The sequence below is a fragment of the Pezoporus flaviventris genome, unplaced genomic scaffold (genome assembly GCF_033815535.1).
Source record: "Pezoporus flaviventris isolate CSIRO_AGI_PZ_B2104156 unplaced genomic scaffold, CSIRO_AGI_Pfla_v1 ptg000029l, whole genome shotgun sequence".
Taxonomy (NCBI): domain Eukaryota; kingdom Metazoa; phylum Chordata; class Aves; order Psittaciformes; family Psittacidae; genus Pezoporus; species Pezoporus flaviventris.
The window spans coordinates 8844651-8869515 of NW_026892577.1; the positions used below are offsets into that span (position 1 = coordinate 8844651).

Consider the following 24865-nt stretch of genomic DNA (forward strand, 5'->3'; position numbering starts at 1 on the left):
AGCCCTGATTTGCACAGCCACAAGGAAAAAGGACAGCTGCCCAGAGAAGCAGATGGCATGTGCCCAAGCTATGCCTTTAAAGCTTTGTTTACCTTTAAGTGGGAAGTTTATGCCTTAAGGGAGGTTGGCTTCTACACAGGGATTATTTTCAATTTATATATTGTCCCACACAACATCGAGATTGGAGGATTTAGGCATTGGGGGTTGGGTTTGGTTGGGTTTTTTATGGGATTTTTGTTTGCTTGTTTGCTTGTTTCTTTGTTTAATTACATTCTACCACAAAAGGAATTGAGAAGAGCTGCCCATTTCCTAGACAGCCTCAAAACTTCCTATGCTTATAAACCAGCATCCAGCTACTTTCTCAGCCCATCTGTGAATGAGGCAATATGGACATCAAGCAGCCTGGAGGGTTTCCTGCAGCTCAAATCACAACATCCATAACTGCACACAAATCCTTCCCACCAACTTATCTCACTTAAGATTAGGGAATGGCTTTCTCAGACATGCAGCCATGTTGCAGTTGAGCAAGAAATGCCTCCCCATTGCTAATTAACATGGTCTTCATCTTGAGAATCTGGAGTGTATTTTTACCCTTTTTAGTAGTAATGAAACTGAAACAATTTATTGAAATTTGCAGTGATAAACTGGTGAAATAAGCCAACCTACTAAGCCTCTTCTTTTCCTACCAGTCATGACAGCTTTGGCAGGAAGCAGGAGCACGCAAGAGGCTTTCTCTGGTAGGTAATACCCAAAGATGTGGGTCTCTGAAGGAAGACACTGAAACAGTCATCCCTGTCACTATGCTGAAGGATGCAAAGGGCAGCCTTAAGTGCAGGTTACTGTGACTTACAGAGACACAGGACAGCAAGGGCTGCTCCTTCCTGGCAGCATTAACAAGGCAGCTGGAAGCAGGCATGGCTGGCCAGCATCACTACAGGGAGAAGGGTAGCTGATGGAGACGAGCTCTTTTGCAGACTGGCTCAGCTTAAGTCATGTCCTGGTGGCAAGCAAGACTTAAAATCACAAACTGCCAGTGAAGGTTACTATGGGAGGGAGAAAAAAAATAACAACTTTTCCCCCAAAGGGAAAGAAAAACTGTGTATGTAGACAGGACTGTAATTATTCCCCAGGAATTGGTTACCTTGTTTTATCTTTCTGGTTGGGGGGGGGGGGTGTCCCTTTTCCCTTTAATTAAAATACTGTTTATTGCACTGGATCTGTGAGTGGGGAGACAATTATCCCAGTGAACATCAGAAAGTTTAATATATCTCTCCCAGAAGTGCTGGTGCTTGTGTCAGTGTATTTGTAACAGTTCCCTTGCATCCAAACCTGTCCTTGCTGCTGCCTATTACACCCAGGCAGAAGGTACAGTGCCCAAGGCTCCTACATGTTTTTATAATTTAAAAATGCAAGCCTAGATTATTATTCTGCTACAATAGCTCTGCCAAGATGTCAAAAAATATATTAAAAACTTCATCTGCCACAAAGACAGGAACAGCTTGAGATCAGCTAGGCAACAGCATTAGCAGCCTCTTGCAAATATTTAAGGGGACTAGACACTGTGGCAGATGTTTTTGCAGGGACCCTACCATTCCTAATGACTGGGACAGACAAAATTATAAGGCAAGACATTTTGGAGGACAGACACCAGAGTGGTGAACAGGAATTCCACCTCCCAGCTCCATGAGCTTATTGACAGCCCTGACTGGGTAAACAAAACTCTATCATGCCCCACCACCTGTTCCCAGACACAAAGCATATTTCAGGCTCTAGTGTCTGAATCAGTATTAGATATGTTCTTCAGTCCCACTACTGCTAAATGAAGGAGAAAAAAGAATCAAGTCCAGGAGCCTAACCTTATATACCATTTGCCCCCCAGTTTATTTTTTTAAATGGACAGCACAAAGAAAATCAGAAAAGGAAAGACAAATGTCCCCTCTAGAAGAACTATGTATTTTTCAAGTCTCCAAGGACATTGAAGGTGTGGATTCTTGTACCTGAAGTGAGCAATGGCAAAATACTCAAATCCATGCCTGTTAATACATCAAGTAAGTGACTGAGACACCAGACTGACCTAAGAGGCATTAAGAAATACTCCCCTTCATCTTCCCAACTACTGAGGGAAACTTTCATAAGAAACTTTCTGATCAAGGGGAAGTAACTGCAGGGACCCATCTTCCAGCAGGTGTAAGTGCCTCAGCCATTTCACTGAGAGCATGAAAACCCATTTTGGTTACAGAGCCAACTAGGAGAGACATTCAACCTTCCATTCCTAAGTACACAGAGCTGTACCATTTCACACCAGGTGAGGCTATAGCTTTGAGGCAGTAAATGTTTTGTAACACAAACCAATATCGTTTTAAGGCTTAGAAACTCTAATTGGAGCAGCATGGTTGTGTTGCACTGTGTTTGGCTGGGAAAGGAGTCATTCTGGTGCTGTCCCCCAGCAGGACATGCCAGCAGGGCCAGCGCAGCCTGCCAGGTCTCTCCTGTGCCGGCTGGCTGGTGGGACAATGGCTTGCAATGGGCTGTTTTGCAGACACCCCTGGTTACACCTGACTTCCAGTGAAACCCTCAATACCATCAACTGCCAACTGCAAAATGCTGAATTTATACATTAAAACAACAACAAACAGCAAACCCCTACAGCAAACAAGACCTGAAGGAAGAGAGTTGTCTGCAAACTGGGGTTACATCTTTCAAATAAAGCATCTACATCCTTGACATATCCAATATTCAAACAGCTGGGTGAGCAAGTTTAAACTTAGTTTGAAAATAAACTCCATCAGCAGTTTGTTTGCTTACTTGCTTGCTTTTTTTACTTGCTTTTGGCCACTTTTCCCAGCATCCCTGCCACAGCACTCATAGCAACAAAGGTACTGAAGAAGCCTCCCTACCTTGCCCACCCACCTGCTAGCCTGTTTTGCTTTTTCCACATATTCAACAAACAGCTGTCACCCCCAAGCTTTTATTGCTTGGTTATTTATTCAGCTGCCATGACTAAATAGCAGTGGGAGGCCAATGAGTGATTTTAGAAGATCCACAGCCTCAGAGAAGCCACCCTGATAGACAAGAGCATGTTCACACAGCATCTGGCCTATGCGGCACTTGACTAAAGCAGAGAAAAGTTTGCAGCCAACAAAAATGAGGCCTTTTCCTCCCAGAAATCCTCTATAAATTCAATCCCATGCTGCTTTTCTAGCACTGTCCTTGTAGCATAAAAGGGACACATGTCCCGCTACTGTGGTGGCACTGAGCTGGAGCAAAGCTGGCTTCAGCCCAGGAGCAGATGCATTACTGCGCTGTAGTTCCTGTGAGAAATAGCTAAACCACTTTGGAGAGAGTGATAGAAAAAGTAACTTGCTTCTAACACCAACTGTCTTCTTCGCTGGAGGTTAATTACATAGGAATCTATACTGCTGCAAATGTGACTAGATTCATTTCAGTGAGGGGTTAAGAATTATATATTTTCTACGTCTTACTTCAGATCCAGGCACCTTTTCAAGGCCTGTAATGTTTGTGAATGGAGCACCTATTCATACATCATGAGCAAGACTGAAAAATACTTTCATTGTGAGACTAAAGGTACCTGGGGCATAGGGACATTCTGGCCAGGAGAGAAATCTGATGGCAGGCGATTTCTCAAATTCCCAGGTACACCACAGCTGTTCTGAACACCTCTGGAAATGCACAGAGGCTGCACTGCACAGGGCTGGTAGCCAAACTCCTTATGATTCATGTAAAATACATGACACTGAAAAAGCTAAATAGGGAGCAAATAGAAAGCTCCTTAACCCAACAGATTGTGCTTCTGCCCGGTTTCTCCACAGACACAAGCCCTGCAGCCTCTGAATTTTCCCCCCAGGCAGGGGTTAAAGATAGGAGTATACCTCACACCAAACCCCTCACACCAAACCCCATGACCAACATCTTTCCTATCAATCAAAATGTAAATGGGGAGACAAAATAAGTAGAACGAATTTCCATTCCCACTCCCAAAGCCCACTTTTTCAGCACTGGCTGCAGGCACTCACGTCCATCAGCAGTCCGGGCTTCCATGTGCACAAGGTCAGGTTCTTTATCCAAACCAGCCACCGACCTGGTTGGGGGCAAAAAGAGAAAGAAAGAAGGCAGCAAAGTTAGCTAAAAGCCGAGTTAGCTCTTCAATCAGAGAGAGGGTGAGGAGAAACAAAACCAGTTCAAATCTAACTTGTGACACCTGGTATGTAGATCCCTACCTCCTACCAGCTTGTCTCCTTTGTGTTTATAAGATAGACACCTTCCCAGGCGCTGGTGGGTGAACCCGCTTAGCCCTTGTCTACAAGATCAAGACTACAATGACCATTCTTGGGGACACAAAGCAAGCTGGTTGCAATATCCAGGAAAACCAGACATCTGTTTTAATACTGAAGGAAAGACAAGGGCACAGCAGCCCCATGATTATAGAAAGCACACTAAAAGGGGTCTTACTTGTCTGAATAGTGACATGAGAGACTGATCTGACCTTCTTTAGCTGGGCAATTCTGCTACCATCTCAGTTTCCCCATCTTCAGAAGAACAGCAATGTACATATATATGGTGAACTTGTGACAAAAACAATTCTAGTAATAATTATTCACCCCATTATCCCATGCATTAGCCCTTGATAATCATGAAACAAAGGCATAATGAGTTTCTTTAACCTCAGTAGTTGAAACCCAAGCACCTCAAGTAAAATTTTCCTGTGCATTGTTATTTTACTCCCTGAAAATGTTTTGCAAGGCACATTACAAAGACAGTTTTCCTTCTGGCCCAGCAAAAGTCAAGCCCAGAGCAGAAATGTTGTTATTAGTGTCCTGGCTGGGAGATGAACATTTAGTCCTAGCAATGGCTGGCAGGGGAAAAAAAAATATCCATAAATGTCCATGTGATTTATGGAGCTGCTTCTTCTAAGTTAACCAAAGGGTTAGATTAAAAAGGGACAACGACAAAAATCAGTTTCTAATTTTGTGAAGCTGAATTTGATACAGTAGATTGTAAATAATAGATTCCCTCTGAGCCAGCCAACGTTCACAATTCCTTAATGTTCTAATACACTTTTATCACAATCTTTTGCTTCTTTCATCCTTGGGGCATCAACAGCTAAAACATTAAAAATAAAAAAAAAAAAAAGAAAGAAGAAGAAAAAAAGAACAAAATACAGATGCTTCGATACATTTTTGTGGATCTCACAAAAAACACAGCAATTGAAGCAATGACAAATATATGAATGTGCCAGAGTTCAGCTAAGCTCCGCCAGTGCTGCAAATGTCAAAACAACTACATTATGACCCACTGTGTAGGTAACTGAAACTGGCACTGCTTGTTAACTAGAGCCCCACATCAATAGCAAGTCCATTCACAACACACTGAGAATTGTGGCCAAGAAACCCCAACACAACAAAGCAAAGCCACATACAGGCAGGGCTTTCATCATTCTACTTCCAGTGAGAAATAGTCTGCTCCTTAATCGCTACCATCAGTTTCAGGGTGATCCCACAGGGAAGAAAGCGCTGCCTGTTATTGGTAAGGATGCCAGAATGCGCCTGAGTCCCTGTGACTGTGTAATTATTGGTGTCAAATCTTCCAAGTATCTGCACACAGTTAAAAGTGACAGTAGGACAAATAGAAATTCCTTACAATGTCAGTGAAAAACATGATGGTGTGCAGCAACATTATTTCCTAATATATCCATAGAAAGGGCACACATCCTTCTAGTCCACAGCAGAAGTTTTTCCCTTTTTCCCATAAGTAGTCCTAAATGCTGTCATTTCAGGTGTTCAGCAGTCATGACTCCCACTTCCATGCCAATAGGGACAGAGGTACATGCTTACCAACACCTCTATCCATCACAACTTTATGAAAGGAAGTGTGGTAATTTCAGTACTTTTAGGTGTTGGTTGGGATCACATTAGGCACCTGCCCCACAGCCATTCCCAACAGGCTCCTTACTGAAATCCAGCCTTCCCCCTGGGGCACCCACTCTCCAGGCTTCTTCCTGGAAGCCAGACACCAGCCTTCTACCCAGAGCCATTTGCTGTGCCGTAGCACCACAACACTAGAGTGCCTGCCCTGCTCCTCACACCTCCTGAGTCCCTCCTCCTACAGCAATGGGGCAAACCTATTCCTGACCCAGGGAATAAGAAACATCCATCTGCCACAATACCATTAATTTTAAAAGGGACTGGAATTAGAAGAACCTAAGTATTTCCAGATTTCAAAATACTCATTACCACTGCGCATTTGCATACATAAGCTCTGTGGATCTACTCATAATGCCTATTAAGTGAGCATCAGGGGACAACAGGAGTCTCCTGAAACATCTCATTCTAGCTTGAGTGTGCCAGTGCCACCTTGTTTCCTTAATTAGTTTTGACAAGTCTGATGGCTCTTTTCAAAACAACAATGACAAAAACAGGACCAGTACACAGCACCCCCTAGTACTCCTCTGCTCACCAAATACCGTACTTCAAGCAGAAAAGCTCACAAAGCAATCTCCTGCAAGCCAAAAGCATGACAAGCTCCTGTTATCTGCAGGCAGATAAGAAGCCTGTAAAGTTAACTGCATCGGTCATCCTTCCGTCTCCCAAACGATACCTTAGATCATCTTCTTATATCAAAGACTCTGATTGCAAAACAAATCCCCAATCAATGCTGTTTTTTCATGCCTTGCCTATTCCCACTGGCACAGAACACAGCTTTGCTTTGCAGTGCTCTGACTCCTGAATACGGGTATTTTCAGTAAATGATCTCTCACCATTTGTCTGGAGAAGCTTTACATGAAGAACGCAAAAAAAGTCAGGCAGTGGAATGAGCAAGACGACAGTGCAGATTTTGGAGTACAGCTGCTCCAAAAAGCTATTCCTTTATCCCATGTAGTAATTTCTCTAGTCTTAAGAACTCACTGCAATGAACTCTCAGGTGTGGCAATACAAGAGCATCAACAAAAGACATCTTCACAGCCTTATATTTTCTCATACATTATCTCTCTGAAAAACAGTTGGAAGACTCACTGCTCAAAACTCTTTGAGCAAGTGAAGTATGATGAGGAAAGATTACACCATCCCCTGACTTACCATTTCCCTTCCATGTCCTCTAAAGCCAAGTGGAGCCCACAGACTGGGGTGGCCATGAAGTGTCTTCCTGGCTCTCTGGCTGACAAGCAGCTCTGTTTCAGAGGTTTACAGAGACAAGAGTGTTTAACAACACTTACAAGCCTAAGCTCAGCTTGAAAACAGTTTTCCTGCCACACAGCCATACCTAAGGCTGCAGGCAGAGCTCACCTCTATATTTTGTATGTGCACAGACTCCAGAGTATAAACAAAACCAAGGTCCACAAAATGCACCCATGTATGTTGCTGCCTTGGATGGCCATGGGGAGGAAAAAAGCACTCTCACTGTGAGAAGCCACACTAAATCAACATCCTCCACAATCCCTGCTCATTTATCACCACTCAGATGAGAAAATGTTGAGAGGATGCAGGCAGAAGTGACAGGAAAGGTCATGTTTTTTCCTGCTGACACATTCCTTGACTGCTGCAAAGGCAGTTTTCAAAACGTGGAGCCTGCAGCCACTGTTGCAGCTGATGCGGGATCACGGGCCAATTAAGATTGAAACTACCTCTGGATTCCATTAGGAAGGAAGCAAGTGATACTTTTTTCTACCTTCTGCTGCTGCTTTTCTCTTCTGTTCTCACGACAGCTCTTGATTTTCACAAGATCTTTCCTCCCTTCTTTTCAGAACAGGATCACATGTTTTTGAAAGCTGAAGGATGGACAGGATCCTGGCAAGATCCTTATCTCTATCTTGAAGGAAAAGCACGTGTGGATGCACATTTACTAGACCCCTCTGCTAATATTTCATCTCTGAGCAGGAGGGAGAGCAAGCGAGAAGGGCAAGGAAAACACAGGATTCTGTATTGTAAGTAGTTATTCCTGCAATGTTTCTAGCTGAAAATAAAAAAACTAGCATATGCAAAGAAAGGAAAAAAGAAATTCACAGACTGGATTACTCGCCTAGTACACACCTCAGCTCACTCTTTTCTACCAACTCTACTACCTTTCCATGGAAGAAACCATTTCTGCATTTTTTTTTTCTACCCATTTTCCAGACATCAGGTATTTAATGACAAAAGGCAGCACTGAGATTTAGCTACTCCAGCATCTTAGATCAAAACCGCTGAGCAATTCAGACTGCCTGCTGTTCATTTTTGCTCCCTAAACCATCTATAGAGAATAAGAAAAGCTCTATTCTTCCTTCTCCTGGACCCATTAGCTGATGGGAGTGGATGTGAGCAACATTTCTGTTAAGGATTTAAAACAAGGTAAAAATGAGGAATCAGTCTTTCAAACTTGGTCTGGTATCTGCTGGATTGAGCTTTTTACCAGGGGTGTGACTACTTCTGGTCAGTCAAGGCGGCATTCCTCAGCTTTGGCTTTGAAAACAAAATCAAAACTTTTACAACAGATTGAGACTTTCCCAAGATGCCAACTTGGAAACTCATTTTTGCAGGTTCGGATGTCAGACTGAAGGCAATTGTCACTGCTCATGTAAAGAGACAGAGGAAACAGATGGAGACTACTTAGCAGGATGTTGTGCAGTAGACAAGGGTTAGAGATGGGAAGGAACAAGGCACATTTATTGTACAATAATATGTAAAGGGGGAAAACCACATCCTCTTGCCGCAGGCAACTGCAGTCAAATTAGTGGATGTTGCCAATTAGTCTGCTGTAATTTTAATTGTATCCTGTTCCAGCAGTGAATAAGCATTTCTTTGTGGTGCCAGGCAAGCAATGCATGGAACTAAATTTGTCCAAGCAACAAAAAGTCTAGGTCTATATGGGCAGCTGGGAGCATAAAGTGATCCATACAATTGCTGCTCAACTAATCTGTATTTTTTTATATAGCACCACTGCTATATCATACATAACCTTTCCAACATGGACCAACAGCCAACAGGCTACTTTCTCCATCTGGTACAGCATCACTTTTGTCCAGCTAGATTCAGACGGTCAAGGGGATTCTGTGTATTCATCTGTTATTTACTGCAGTCAAGTCTAAAACCGGCTCCATCAAGCATTAACTCTGGGTCCGTAACAGCCAATGTGCACACAAGCCTCATACACCCCAGGCAGACAGCACAACATAAACTACCCTTATTAAGAACAGATACAAATGTTGAACTGTTGGGGGAAAGAAAGTATTTATTAAACACATAAATACAGTATTATCCTCTGTGGCTGAACAGGGGGAGAAGCTGCTGCATGGCATAGGACATGATGAGGTCTCTGAAGAGTTATGGACAAAATCTTGTTGCACAGCATATTTCAAATGAAGCTTGGAAAAAAAGCTGGGCAGGAAGATACTGTAAGAAAGTGTCTTAGCCAGGTCTCTGGAGCTTTCTGTGTCTTTTCCAGTGCTAATTTCCGTGATGCTACAATTCTGGACATCAGCAAAAGTAACTGTTGAGAGACTTAGCTTGCAAGATAAGGGAAAAAAAAAAATTGCCAAGAGTTTATTCTCAGCTAATTTCTTTTCAGCAAAGCCAATCCTTTTTAAAAAGGTCCCAGTGAATTTTAAGGAAGTGCTCTGCCTGTTATCTCTATGGAAACAGCATCTGCATGTGTTTCTATATGTGCATGCATGTATCTGCCTACCTGCATCTCATCCCCACTATCTGCTGAATGTCTAAACCTGTAAATTACCTGTAATCTCAGTGGATAATAGACCCCAGAACTATAAAGTTTCTACACACAGTTTTTTTGTGGTTACAGCAGGCCAGGAAGAGGAAAAAGGTCCAAATCAATTATCTCCTTGAAGGAAAAGCTGACATTTAGGCTCAACCTTGTCACCAGTCACTACAGAATCCACACAAGACAGCAGGCTCTGCTGCATACCAAAGTAATTTTTCTTCTTCATAGAAGGTGACTCTTTGTATCACAGAAATTAACAGCACTGGGAAAGAAATGCCACTGAGCCAGAGAATACCTTTAAAGTATATTTATCAACAGAACAAAGCTGCTGTTTATCCATGTTTTTTCTTTCCCCCTATGCTAATACCAAAAACTAAGAAAGTACAAATAATTCTGTCTAGTTCTCATCCAGTTAATAGGTCAGTTCTTTAAAGTGCTTCGGCATTTCTTCCCCAACCTATACTATAAATCCCAATAATCATAACCAAACTTTTGTGACATAAACTCAAAAAAGCATGTGGGCAGAAAGGTGAAGATCTTTATTCACAGCCCTGTCAAGGTTTGAAAGGGCCAGCAGCACGGTATGTACTGGAGGTGGCATCTTAATTTCCCAGCAGTACCTGGAATTACTTCTCCTGGGGACTGAGACTCATGCAGGGAGCAGATCTGTCAGATGCGCCAAGCCAGCACTCATAGACGATGTGCTCCCAGGTGCACTTACAGTCCTGCCACTAACTTACTGACTAAATAACCCACTCGCATGCAGTCTGCTACTCCTGACTCATCAGGCTACAGCTGATCTGGGCTGTATAAAAACAGCCCTGAGGGCTTGTGCTGATTGAATAAGAAGCCAAGTCCTAGCCGCCCCTGCATCAGGATATGGTGGAAGTAATGAAGTGTCAGCTCATCAAGTTAAGATATTACTGTCTTGAAGACATCTCAAAGCTTTAGTGCACAATATACCATCAGCTCTCTGTCCCACATTATCTAAGACAAACAGTGATAATTTAAGGAAAGCAATTCTAGAGAGGTGAGAAGAGATTCACCTGGGTTAGAGGTCTGCAAGCTTTATGGCGGACAAATTCAAAACATTCCAACAGAAGGGATTCTGTTTTGCCTTCTGAGGGAAGAGACACTTTTTGCAGGACACTCCTTTATTTTTAATTTTAATATTCTAAATTTAAGTCCTTTGAGAAAAGAAGAATAAAAGTATATTTTAGGGAATACTAAAAAATCACACATTTTTAGGTAGCTTTGTCTCCTTTCTCATCCTTTTCTTCCCACACCAACCCCCATCAGCTTTTTTTTTATAATAGGAGAGGAATAAAATATAAGTAGAAACATGAAATTAGTGCAGAAATTAGTGTAAAAAAATCATTTTGGTGATAAATCTAAGCCAAATTATTGGGGAGGTGGAATCTACTCCAGATAAATATTCATTATATTTAACTGAAAATCTTTCATTGGAAAATAAATTGTTTCCCAATGGAAAACCTGTGAGTAGAACAGTTTGTGGGGTCTGGTGGTATGGGGGTGGTGTTGGGAGGGTTTGTTTCAGCTTTTTGGAAAAAATAGGCAAATGACATTTTCTAGCCAGCTATGTTTTGCTCAGATCTATGAAGCTCAAGCACAGAGTTTTTGCTTTTCTTCCAAGACTGATCATTGACATCCTGAGTGACTTTCATCCTTTCCCTGCTGTCGTGGTTTAAACCCAGTCAGGTAATTCGTTCACTCACACCCCCCCTTCTTTCCCTCCCCCTACTCCCAGAGGGACGGAGAGGAGAATCGAAAAGAATGCAACTCCCACGGGTTGAGATAAGAACAGTTTAGTAACTAAGGTATAACACAGATCACTACTGCTACCACCAATGATAATAATGATAAAGGAAATAACAAGGGAAGAGAATACAACACCTCAGCACCAGCTGACCGATAACTCGCCCCCCCCAGCCCCAACCAAGCTCCGACCGATACCTCCTCCAACCCTGCAGTCTCCCAGCCCTTCCGGCTAACTCCCAGTTACATCCTGGGCATGACGTGCTGTGGTATGGAATACCTCTTTGGTCAGTTTGGGTCAGGTGTCCTGTCTCTGCTTCCTCCTGGCTTCCCCTCCTCCCTGGCAGAGCATGAGGCTCACAAAGTCCTTGGCCAAACCAAAACATCGCTATCAGCTCTGTTCCTGAGATGAAAGTCAAAACACAGCACTGCACCAGCTACCAAGGAGGAGAAACATGACTGCTACTGCTGAACCCAGGACACCTGCATTGGTTTAAAATTAGTTTAATGCCTACTATATTATGAAGCCCAGTTAATTAATGTTTGCCCAGTGCTTGGTTACCATCTTTTGAAAGTCATGTAGATGGGGAATTGCTATAGATTATTGCTTTGGTTTTTCAGGAAACGCGAATCAGCCCTGTTTCTGACCACTTCAGAAAAGCAAAGTACGTGCTCAAATAAGCCATCAGCTCTTCACTGTTGCTCCAGTGAAGTTCTTGCTTCCCCTTCTGAAGGGAATGTTTAGAAGACACATAATATTCCTCTAAGTTTGTCTCCTAGCAAAAGTATCTTAAACATGACCCATTCAAGCAATGTTTTACCTGAAAATAAGAATCCTCAGTTCACTGTGTATTTAATTGCCCCCAAGTGTAACAACATTTTCTGACTGCATATATGACATGCCTGAAACACCAATGCTGTGATTCAGCTGTTAACAGAGAGGCAGAATACAGGGCCTCTGAAAAGCTTCAGAGTGAAAGCATCCCTTCATAAATGCATGCAGCAGTAGATGAATAAAAATAAAACTTAAATTGTCCAAAGAGAGAATGCCAGTATGCAGCTTGGCACAGGCAAAACGATTAGGATATGCTGATGAGCCCCATATGCCTATGAGCATTGTACATTGTATTAATTAAGGAAGAATAAGTATCCACATTCCCTGTTGCCGGATATTGTGAAGAATCACCCTAGGATAACATCTAACATTCTGGAAATAAATTTGTTGCTCAGTTTATGCATTTTGGAGAAAGGCACGGTGAAAAACTAGTTTTATGTCACAAACCTTTTGTGACAGTTGTTTCTTTGCATTATAGATGCTGAAGAGAACAAATAGCTTATTTCATTCTTTGACCTTTAACCATCAGCCAGAAAAAGACAAGAGAGAATGGAACAAAGAAGAAGGGGAAGGAGAAGAAAGACAGAGGAGAATAAACTACTCTGTTCTGGACCAGCAAGCATAAATGTATTAACATGCCTCCTTGCCCCCAAAATATCACATTTAATTAGGTACTGAGAGCAAGATGCTCATTTGTCCCAACATCCACAAGAGGAAAAGACAAAGAGGCAGGAAACAAAAAGGATTTTGGCAGAAGACAGATATGCAAAGAAAGGCTCTGTCTGTAGGAACAGCAAGTCTGCGTGGCTGTGATGGGTAAAAGCAACAGTGACAGGAGGTCTGCAGATCACCATGTGTCTCATGACAAGATAGGATTATATTCAAACCAGAAGCATCCTCACAGACAGAATGGAGAGGATATGAACAAAATGGCCACAGCCACTTGTGAGTCTCTCCATCATCAGTGGAAGAATGACACTGTAGCAGGGGAGATCAGAGAAGCCAGGGAGCTTTTGTGGGTTTTCTTCCAAGTTAGATTTATGCACAAACAATAGAGAGACAAGAAAGCCTAGAAAGCTATGACGAGACACACTCCCAGCTGTTCACAACGGAAAAGTCCCAAAGCATCCCCACCCTCAAAGCATTACCCTTTTCAAGTAGGAATGGTCAGGGCAGAATGCTGCAGCAGGAGTTTGTGCTACTCACATGTCAAGAAGTAAAGATGTATGGTCAAGCGGTAGGTAATCAGAGAGTTTCTCTTTGTTGAGTTCTTAATCTGTTGTTACAGATGAGCAATAAAAGGAAAGAAAAGTACAAGGCTAAATGAAAAGTAATACTCTACTGTTTTCTAGCCTCAAGGCAAATTCTAAACTGTCAATGCACTATTCACATCTAATGATTTGTAGAAAGAAAAAAGAAGAAACAAAATCAAAAACAAGTCTGGAGAAACTACAGTAGATCCAGAAATGGCTTCAGGGAGTCGCTATTACAAATTGCCCTTAAAATCAAAACCTGAGAACCAAAAGTATTGTGAGCAAAACCTAAAAATGTTTCTGCACCCTTCAGCCAAAAAACTGGCAGGGTTTTTGGTTTGTTTTTATTTACTTTTCTTCTAATAAAAAGTGGATTTTCTCCTATGGGAGACAACCCAGATCTACTGACTCCAGCTCTGAAGTCTACAGGTATTACTTATTATTTCCTAAGCCCATGCTGGCAGTCACAGGTCAGTATGTTTCTTTCTCAGCCACAGAATTTCTGATATTTCACTGAACATGGAAATCTGTTTAGTGTCTACATCCTATTTTATCGCCTTCTGCCCAGTGGAGGACAATTATATGTGAGACAATTACAGAGCTATGATAACCACTGCTATTCCAATTAGCTTACTACAAATATGCAAGTGAAACAGCCTCACTCACTGGCTTCTAGCCCTTGTTCTGTATATGAGCAGCAAGAGACAAGTTACTGAATCAACATTATTTAAAAGAACCTGTAGTGCAGCTAATAAGATACTCCTTCCCGCTCTTACATTCTGATGTAGCTTCATGCTTGCTATGCTTAACAATAGCAGAATTAAACTCATCTCATTTTACAGAGGAGGCTCAGGGGAATGCCAGGGAACGAAAGGATGGGTGTTTCAATTTCTTCTCTTGCCGAGAATGAATTCTGCCTCATGTAACTGCTGATGAATTGTCGTTTTAAGAGAGTTTGTTAATTTCCAACAGGCAGAAGGCATAAAGAGGGACCTCCTTATCTTTAATGGATGGTATTGAGAGACACAAATGGCTCATGTTTAAATGAATGCAGAAACATCTTGTCTGCTTTACCATGATAAGACTGTTCTTTCTGCACAGCACGAGTTCAGCTCCTTCTGTTAATAAAACAACTGTTTTTCTTCAACTTGATGGCACCAAAACTTCCAAAGGTTCAGAGGCTGAAGTCAATTCAGAGAAATTAAGTGGAATTTACCTGGGTCCTTCCTGATTCTTCTTGAGAAAATCTACCTGAACAGCTTTGATGCATGACAGAAAATCTAGTTTCGAGCAGAAATGATATCACTGATGTACTTGTTGAGGATAAATTCTCCATTAGATTGCAACTTTCTCCATTGCAAGAATGCTTTCAGCCTCAAAAACAAGAGCTGTAAGACCCCCTACAAAGGTGCATCTCTTGAAATCCAAGTAGGCCATTAGGGATGAGGTCTGGGGCAGAAGTGAGACTGGATCCAGGAAAGATGCTCGCTCCCTGATGCCAGCAGGTGCTTTGCCACTGACTGAAATGGTTGGAACATTATGTCCATAATCAGAATATGTAAAAAGATCATTCCTAAACTTCTCAGGACAGTGGTGATTTTTAAAACAACTACCAAGGGTTTCTCGTTCAGTCATCTTAAAACAAGAGGAGTTCTCTCCCACACTGAAAATTCACCCATCTGTGCAGAAGCAGAGAGATTACTGTGGTATAGAACAAAGGCCAAAACCTAAGCCAGATCCCACACAAAAGTGGGAGTATATTCTTTGCTAGCCAAAAAGCACAAAATATGATACTACTGGCAGCCTGGCAGCCTAGTTTTTGATTAGCTTTGCCAAGCTATGACAGTATGGGAGATCCCCATATGCCTCAGAGAGATGCATTATTCAATATAATAATTAGAGGGCTGGCTTTCATCACTGCTTCCTACAAATTATGACAAAGAATTACTCTGGGACTGTTACAGACAGGCAGAAATTAATTAGTGCTAAAGTTCACATTCATCAGGGAGAAACAGGATGAACTCAACCTAGTCAGGTCACATGAGTCTGCAGTACAGCATTTAAGCTTTCAACACCAGCATATGAAACACAGCAATGAAGTCTGGACATTTTATCTCGTAGCCTGTTGCATAAGACGGAAACAGATCCTTCCATCATCCACTGTTGTCCTGGGTTCAGCAGTAGCAGTCATGTTTCTCCTTCTTGGTAGCTGGTGCAGTGCAGTGTTTTGACTTTCAGCTCGGGAACAGAGCTGATAAAAGGATGTTTTGGTTTGGCCAAGGACTTTGTGAGCCTCATGCTCTGCCAGGGAGGAGGGGAAGCTAGGAGGAAGCAGAGACAGGACACCTGACCCAAACTGACCAAAGAGCTATTCCATACCACAGCACGTCATGCCCAGGATGTAACTGGGAGTTAGCCGGAAGGGCTGGGAGTCTGCAGGGTTGGAGGAGGTATGGGTCGGAGCTTGGTCGGGCTTGGGGGGCGAGTTATCGGTCAGCGGGTGCTGAGGTGTTGTATTCTGTTCCCTTGTTATTTCCTTTATCATTATTATCATTGGTGGTAGCAGTAGTGATTTGTGTTATACCTTAGTTACTAAACTGTTCTTATCTCAACCCGTGGGAGTTGCATTCTTTTGATTCTCCTCTCCGTCCCCCCGGGAGCAGGGGGAGGGCAAGAAAGGGGGGGAAGTGAGCGAACAAATTGCCTGACTGGGTTTAAACCACGACAACTGTCCAGACAGGTATGGCATTTGGATCCAGTCCAGGGATCAATCTCACGTGGTAGAAACACTGAGCAAATTCCTCTTTAGACGTTTCTTACTAGTGGTTTATCTGGTCTGCTCCATTATCAGACACTTAGTCAGAAGAGAGTGGGGGGACTACAAAGTTAAGGATCCAAGAATAGCAATGGAAGAAATAAGAGATGAGACTGCCCTCTGGGACATAATAAAGCTCACAGATGAGAGACCAAATCAAAAGGCTTTTTTACGGCTAGAAGCCCTAACCGCAGTATAATATGTGATATAAGCATTAAATATAAAAGCAATGAACAGAAATATTTCAGCCTTTACTTTTCCAGTCTTGAAAAAAAAATAATAAAAAAAATCACTGCCAGACACAGTACATTAAAGTCAGAAATACAGCTAAACAGCACAAATTGTACAAAATCACAACAAATCACAAATTCTAAAAGCCAGCTAGTGTATGTGTAAGGACAGTTACATTAGTGGAGAAGGGGTAATCCTTCCTTCTGAAAGAGATACTGTGTTTCTTTAACAAAAGGAGGTTAGATAGAAAAGTTCCTCAAAAGCAACTTATTCCAAAATTGCCCTTTCAGAGCATATACACCACATGTTGAAAGAACTGCTGTCATAGCAGCCAGAATTTCAGTGGCTGTATATGTATTGTGAGCTTGTTATCATGTGGCTCTTGCGGTTCATTTTTTATGTAGTTAATGGGTTTTAAAGGAGAATTTAAAGTATTTTAAATTATTTCCATTTATATCCACACACAATCCTTGTAGCCAGTATGTTACTTTGGTTTTCCTTGCTAAAACATCTTTGATCCCAGGGAGGCTGATTGCACGGCACTCACAGGACTTTGTGAAAAAGTCAAATGCTTCTTTTCCTATGAAAGCAGACAGTAAGGAGAGAAGCATAACACAATAGCAAAGTCAGGCAAAGAACACTCTGTAGGAGTTTGTCTAATGCATCAGCTACAATTTAGGGTTTACATTCACAGTACAAGAGACTAGTTATATCTAATCTCCTTTGTAAAATGATGTCATTACATGAAGTGTAAATATACACCAGAAACCCAAATATCATTGCTCTTAGTCTCAGGTAAATGAGAAAATGTTCTGTAATACTCCTCCAGTAATGTACTAGGGCTTTTTCTCCACCTTCTCCAAAGATGGTTTCCCACATCCAGCTATTTGCATCAATCTGTCACAAATTAGTTTAAAATAAAAATGGACTGTGCTCAGAAATGGGAATGGTAGTCTGAACAGTACACTAACCGTAGGCACAAAGAGATCACATGGGGTCTATTTGTCTTCCACAAAACAGTCCTGCAGAGTTTCCCAGAAACTGAAAGTGAAGGATTTTGCTGTTCTTGGGGTCATTTGGCTGTTTATACTCTTACATATCCATGAAATCTATCACAGCCTCCCTGAAAGAACACTTAGCAAACTGTAGTTGAAAAACAGGATAGGATTAAGCTTAGGAAAAAATATGGACAAAAGCAAAATATAAACTTACAAACATTTCTCAAACTTCGGTGATCACTCATATCATATCACTCATATGATTCACACTATCACAGTGATGAACATGTATATTATAAGCATACTGAACATCTAACTTGGATATTAGGGACTAATAGCTGCTGTAAATCACAAAAGATCAGGATTTGAATAGGGGCCAGGGTGTCTTTATGTTGCCTTTATCCAGGCACTTTGTGTCAGACTGTACTTTTTCCCTACTTTACTTTTAAAAGATCATATACTGCAAAAGGAAATTCTAATCAAATTAAAAAATCACTTTTTAAAACATGCAAAAAATGTCAAACATTTCAGGTCTTTCTTTTGTTTCATTTTCTGAGAGAAACATTTTGATAATGTTGCCTTCAATTCTGAAATATCTTTATCGACTTCAAACTTTTTCAACAAAAATAAATGCTATTTCAGCCAATAAACAGTATCCAACTCCGTATCCAGCTTCCATTTCTCTCTCTGCCATTGAGTTACTGTATAATAACAAGCTAGTCAACTACTACCTAATGTCTGGAAACATTAAATATCTATAGTGCTAACTGCATTAATTGTAGGCACACAAAAAGAAAATAAAATCCCTAACCTCACAGTTCCTCCACATGCCCATCTTTTAAGTGAAAAGGAAAATAAAATGGGTTTTATTGTCACCATGGTATTGGGATCTTTAATTAACTAATGTGACCTTGCGAGGAAACCTTTCAATTTATTCTGAGAACTTTTAAGAAGGTCTCATGTCTCCTCAACTCCTATTACAGAGCTTGAGGCTAGAGGTCATACTAGGTCTTCGGCCTAGTACATAGAGTTCATGGTCATGGTAGCTTAAGACATTCCAGATATATATTAGCATTACCCTCTGGAAGAAAAACCTTTTCCAGTTGTTCCCACTGATAGAGAATGGGAAGCAAATCCCTTAATAGAGGCAAATGAGTCATTAGCCCACAGGAGCCTACAGTAATAGGTCCCTGTTCAGTTCTTCATGTGAGATCTACAGGAACAGCCACTGGGTATATGCCTCAATAAAGCTATAGGTGGTGTTATCCTACAGCTGCCAAACTGGAATTTTTCTTTTTATCCACAGCTCCATCTATAATATAGTTTTAATTCTGAAAAAAACTCTAACTCAGGATTACTTAATAGTCAATTTGACATTTACAAGACTATGTTTTCTTAACACTAAACTTGGCTGCAAAAAATTGGGAGAGGTTTCCCCAGTACTGTGCAATGACACCATCTGTCAATGATTAGTGGGATTTACAGGAGAGACCAGCACATATTTGACTAACCATTTCACTGCTGGCAAAGTAGACACATAAAGGTAACCTTAGCTGTATCCAAAGGTCACTTCTGGAACTGCTGCTGAAACAGTCCAAATTGGCAGTGGAATTAAAATTATCAGGATTAAGGAAATAGAAAGAGACACAAACCTCTGCCCATCTGCAGATACAAACCCAGATCATAACCTTTTGAAACACTGAGATAAATCCCTCATCTTCTGCTACATTACTCTCAAATATCCAAACCAGTCTTCCCTATACTCTTCATGAAATTCAAGCTGCAAACAAACAAAAATACACTGGCTAAATTTTATCACTGTTCCCATCCAAAATCATGATAAAAAGGACTGAGAACCTTGCCTTCAAGAGGCAAAATTTGCTGGCTTATGCCCCAAACAACCGTGACACAAACTCCGTAACTCCAAAGCATACCCTAAATGGATGCCCAGCCCCTTTCACTGAAAGCACAGCCTCTTCCCCTCTCCAGGTTTTTAATCCATGGAGATCAAAATGATTGTGGCTTGCATTCATGGATACCAAAACAACCATAAATCTGGTCGGTTAACACAGAAAGACAAAACATAAGGTTCAGTGAGGGAATCAGCAGTGTATTCGAGAACTGCTTGTTATACTACATCACGTTTTTCCTATTTGCAGATACAAACACTGCTCCTTGAAGCCGTGTCCTATTTTCCTCCTCCTGCTGTCTCTCCACTCTTGCCTTGTTGGTGCTTTTGCCCAGCTTTCATCACTAGTGCATACTTGAGTGTCTTTTACCGACTAGGCTCATCCTGGGCACTGACTTCAGAGCTCAAAATTTCCCCATAGCCACGAGAAATGATGTGAAGATTTCCCCCTCTCTTCCACACAAATTTGTTTTCCCCACATTCCCGCTCCCAGGCTTTCACAGAATCACCCAAAGTCCCAGAGAACGTGTTTAAAAATATATAAATAAGAGAGAAAAGGGTAAATGTCTAGGTGTACCAGGCAAAACAAAAATGGAAAATGGTCCCACAGCCGCCACTTTGTATCCCCCAGTGAAACACGAATGAGTCCCCCAGCAAAGAGCAGCCTGAGGAAACTGCTACATTCCTACAGTACAAAATATGGACTGTATTTTTTATATCCCTCCACATGACAGCACAGGTGTCTAAGTTACAGTGAAAAAATACAGCCCAGAGAGAGCTGCGGAAATGTTTTGAAAGAAAAGAACACTGAGTAGGTCTTTAACAAACTTTGCACCCATGCTGGTTCCAGTTATCTTTAGTAATTTCAGAGTGATGAGTGATCTGGGAATTTCTGTATCACATTAGCGTAAGTTCCTATTTCCATCCCTACAGGATCCTAAGTTATTAAAATCTCTGAGGCCAAGGCACGTGGGAGCCAAATTTGGATGCCTGTACTCACATCAAGTAACACATTCTGTTCAAGCTCTGCCAATGCCATCAGTGGGTGTAGCTAAAAAATGAATCACTACTACAGAAGTAGAGATCTCAAATCCCAGGTTTTATATTTGTAAGTGGCCCAGAAGAGAGTCTCAGCTCAGGCACAGACTTTGAGCTGGTTGCAGGAACTGATGAGAAATATCCCATAAACTGGAGGACAGTGACATCCATACAGGATGAGAGCACAAAACTGCAACCCAGTGATTAGCACAAAGATCTGGGACTAAGGAAAGAAGTTGAAGGCAAGATCCAGGAATCAAAGCCACAGATCAGTCCTGGAGCTTAGGACTTCATTTTTGACCAGTGGAGAGCCATCATGGACACTGCCTGCCAGAGCTATAGCAAAACGCAGACTGACCTGCGTGCCCATGATGAACAGAGAGGTCTTCCTTACTCTGCTGAGTGAAAGTTCACATTCCAGCCTCATGAGGTCTGATACAACCGTAATTTTCTCCTGGCCTTCAAATGTCTGTATCTGAGCTCTCTCAGGGAAGGTATAATTACTTGGAAAGGTCTCCCAGAGAAAAGTAAGACCTCTTCCTGTCATGCTGCCTGATCCCATGAACCAGGTGAAGTCTACAGACTTCACAAACCCATTCACGGCAGCCTGAGAGATGAAAGTCATGCTTTGAAGGCAAAAACATTTGCGAAAGTCTGCCTCAGATAAAGTCAGCTGCATTCAGATCAGATGAAGACTGTCCCATTTGATGAAGGATGCTTACCTGAGCCCCTACTAATAAACAATGCAGAGAAGCAGCTTGGTCTCTGATTTTAGCGTCTTCCTATCATTATAATTTAACCTTACCTGGAAGATTTAATTAAGAGGTTTAGTAATGCAGGATTTGATAGGCTGGTGAACTCCTCAGAATAGTGGCTCATGTCCCTTAGAAACTTACAGCTCTATCTACTTTCTCCCTCTTTCATAGCCTAATAAAAAGAATCACCAAATTCCTGAAGCTAGTATTCTCCTTGCATTTCTTTTCCTGTATACATCTGACAAGCCAGAGCTTGTAAGCCATCACAGTCTGCAGCTTTAAAAAGAAAGAAAGAAAAAAGGAAGAAATCAGCTAAGGAGAGTTATCACATTCCAGGATTTCAACACCTCTGACCCCTGCATCACAAATTGGTTCAAATCTTTCTCACTCTGAGAAAAAACTAATTCATTCTCTTGGAAAATTCATTGTCAGTGGGACAATATTTCTCAGTGGAATAAAGATTCCTAGGTCTATGCCATACGAGTCTTAACTAAAGAAGACTTCTACATTTTCTAAGACAGACACATAAAACAGACATATTAACCATTATTATATGAATGTAGAAAATAAACCACAGCACAGCCTCTCCTTTAGAAAGCTTTTCTGCTTCGTTCCAATTTATTTTCTAAGCAAGCCTCTCCCCTAAGCAAAATTGTACTAAAATTGACACATTAACCATTATTATATGAAAGGGGAAAATAAACCACAACACAGCCTCTCCTTTAGAAAGATTTTCTGCTTTGTTCCACTCATTTTCTAAGAAAGCCTCTCCCCTAAGCTTACTATTTGAAGTGTAAGATACAATTATCCATAGGAGCACCTATTCTACCCCTCAGAAAGTTGCACCTGAAGAGGAGCTACACTCAGCTTTTTCATGTGCACCCTGCACAAAATCAAAGGATTTAGGATAGTTGGGTCAATCAACCACCTGCCATAAGAACATAACCTCCTTTCACTATGGAAATGTGAAATAGTAACGTGGTCAGAAAAGATTCTAGATCTTTGATACATTTTCCAGGACCCTACAATTTACTTTTCTCTATGTTCAAAAAACTTCTTATACTGTCCAAAATCCATAGGTACACTAAGGGAAATCTTCCTTGATGTCAAAAAGCCATGTTTTAAATGTGGGAGTCTAAAAGTGTTTAAAGAAATTTGCAGAAGGACCTAGGCAATTTGAAAACCCCATGAGGTACCTGTCTCCATTGCAAGGTGTGGAAGTATTGCAGGTACAATCTATAGATATTTTGGGCCTGAGTGTCAGATACTTTTAATGGTGTGAAAAAAATTCTATGATAATTTCACTCTAAGATATACACACCATGCTCTGCAATTACCAGTCAATTCTTAAAGTCGTCCAAGTCTTTCTTATTTTTACTGTTCAAAGTAAGAGTCTCTTTTCTTTAATATTATGACCATTTTTGGCCTTAAATACCAGGCACTTCTTTTAACTATTCACAGATTCTGCCAAGCAGCCCTTCTATGCACACACCATCATCAGAATGTAAAAAGCACAGCATTAAGAATCTGATTCAAGCCCCAGTCCTCAACTTAACTACAGAAGAATATTGCTGGGTTTTCTCTTCTGCACTGAAGTCAATTCTTGGGCCTTCATGGAGGTCAGAAGTTTGGGAAAGCCACATCTGCAATAGAGGAGCCTGGAGACAGGAGCTAAATTTGTTTAATCATCTTTTTCCAATTTTGGAAGCTGACGCTTGGGAAATGGAAAGGAAGATAGTCACAAAGCAGATTTTTAGCAAACTGTTTGTAGATTCTGGGCTCCAGTCAGTAGAAAGGCACTGGCTCCTCAGAGAGTGATTCAAAGCAGAGCCTGAATCACCCTTTCCCCCAGCAGTTGCATAAGGAGACTGGTCAAGAGCTTCCAGCTCTGCAGACTGTTGTAGGCTAAAGTAGCTCTCAGAAGGGTCGAAAATTAGGAGGCCTTATGATCATAACTCTGCCACTGAAACATTGGGTGGTTTCTCTGTCTTACTGTAAGTAGGTTTTACAAAGAAACAGAAGTTTTGCACTTATCAAATGACTTGTAGTAATCTGTACAAGACACCACTGTTACCAGACAAGAAAGATGTACAAATATGGACACTATAGCACTGCCATACATATACTGTGAAGCATATAATATTGATGATGACCAAAAGCAAGGTTAGTCTTACTGTTCTTAATTAACTTAATGTTCAGGTAAAGCAACCAATCCCTTTAAGTTAGATGCCCTTCTTGCCTCTGTGATCTGCTCAAAACAAACAAAGCCTGAGGGCACAACTCACCAGTAAAACCTGTTTGGAGTGACCCGCTCATGCATTAGCTGCCATTTTCTTCCAAAGTCCATGGAGCTGTACAGCTGAAAAAGAGAGAGAGAAAGTTTAAGCTTTGAGGAAGAAGAGGAAGGACTGCTGCTAAATAAAATATCCAAATTGGCTCAGATTAAAGGACCAAAATGGACTGTCCAGCATAATTATCGATCAGCCTCGTTGCCAGGAAAGGCTAATAAGGCAATCTCCTCCCCTCATATTCAACTCAGACTGAGCTCTTGTGACTCAAAAGCAGGTTGGCTCTTCCAAACCTTTTCAAGCATTTTTGTGCTTCCTGATCTCAGCTGACAACACGTTCACTTTGGCTACCATATGACAAAGCTGGCAGTCCCCCTGGCTCTTTCAGCCCAACAGGAAGCAGGTGATTGATGACATGTAAATACCTAACATTAAACAGAATCAGGGACAAATTAGATCAGTTGACTATGATGTGATAGGTAGTGGCTCCATACTCAAGGTCATTTTATGGTGTTTATTACTTCTCTCTTCTGTGTGGGAAAGAAAAGGAAATTGCTCGTAATTTATGTCTTTTAAGTTCAGAACAAGTTCTAAATTTTGAGATAAGTTAGAAATTAATCTGCTCATTTGTTAAACATTAAAGATAGTGAAGTAGCTCTTCTCGAAAGCCAAATCTGCAATATAATCATAATTTTGAGTCCTTCTGGCTAACAAATGGCACAGCTGTTCCATGCAACTCCACACTAAGTCTCGGACATAGGTTTACTTCATGCAGACTCTGTTTAATGCCAGAAACACCGTTCTCCCCATTCTCCATATAATTAGTTTACTACCCACAATCTACTCACTCATAATCAAAGCATATTTAAGCTCCTTTTCTTCAACTCTGAGAAAGTATGGTTCTTCAGAAAAAAAAAAAACAACAACTTTGAGAAATAACAACCCTGTTTTACAACTAGATCACAGAGGAATAAATAGCAGGCAGTGTTTGGAACAGGATTGCAAATAAATTTAATCTGAAATAAATTCTGGCTTAATAAAACAAGGTTTGATTGCAGCCTAAGGAGGTAGATAACAGAGCTGGAAAAGTTAAATGTTTGTAATATCCAAATTTAGGTCCTTAATGGGAAAACGATATCATTTGAGAAAAGGTTCTGCATTTGATTTGATTTTGAGTAACTGGATTTACAAGTCAGGGCAAGTCCATGTTCAGATTAGAAGGGTTCACAACCTAGCGATGTGTATTATGGCAAATT

The 24865-nt window shown here is 41.3% G+C and overlaps 1 protein-coding gene across 1 annotated transcript in view; it reads right to left on the bottom strand.

The window, feature by feature from the left end:
* Nucleotides 1-24865, bottom strand: part of SORCS3 (sortilin related VPS10 domain containing receptor 3) — a 300335-nt gene that overhangs the window by 88302 nt on the left and 187168 nt on the right. Inside the window, exons 5-6 of the mRNA XM_061458813.1 lie at nucleotides 23607-23680; nucleotides 4035-4099 (exon numbers count right to left, since the gene is read on the bottom strand). Of these exons, the coding sequence (XP_061314797.1) occupies nucleotides 4035-4099; nucleotides 23607-23680 (139 nt within the window). The remainder of the gene's footprint in view (nucleotides 1-4034; nucleotides 4100-23606; nucleotides 23681-24865) is intronic.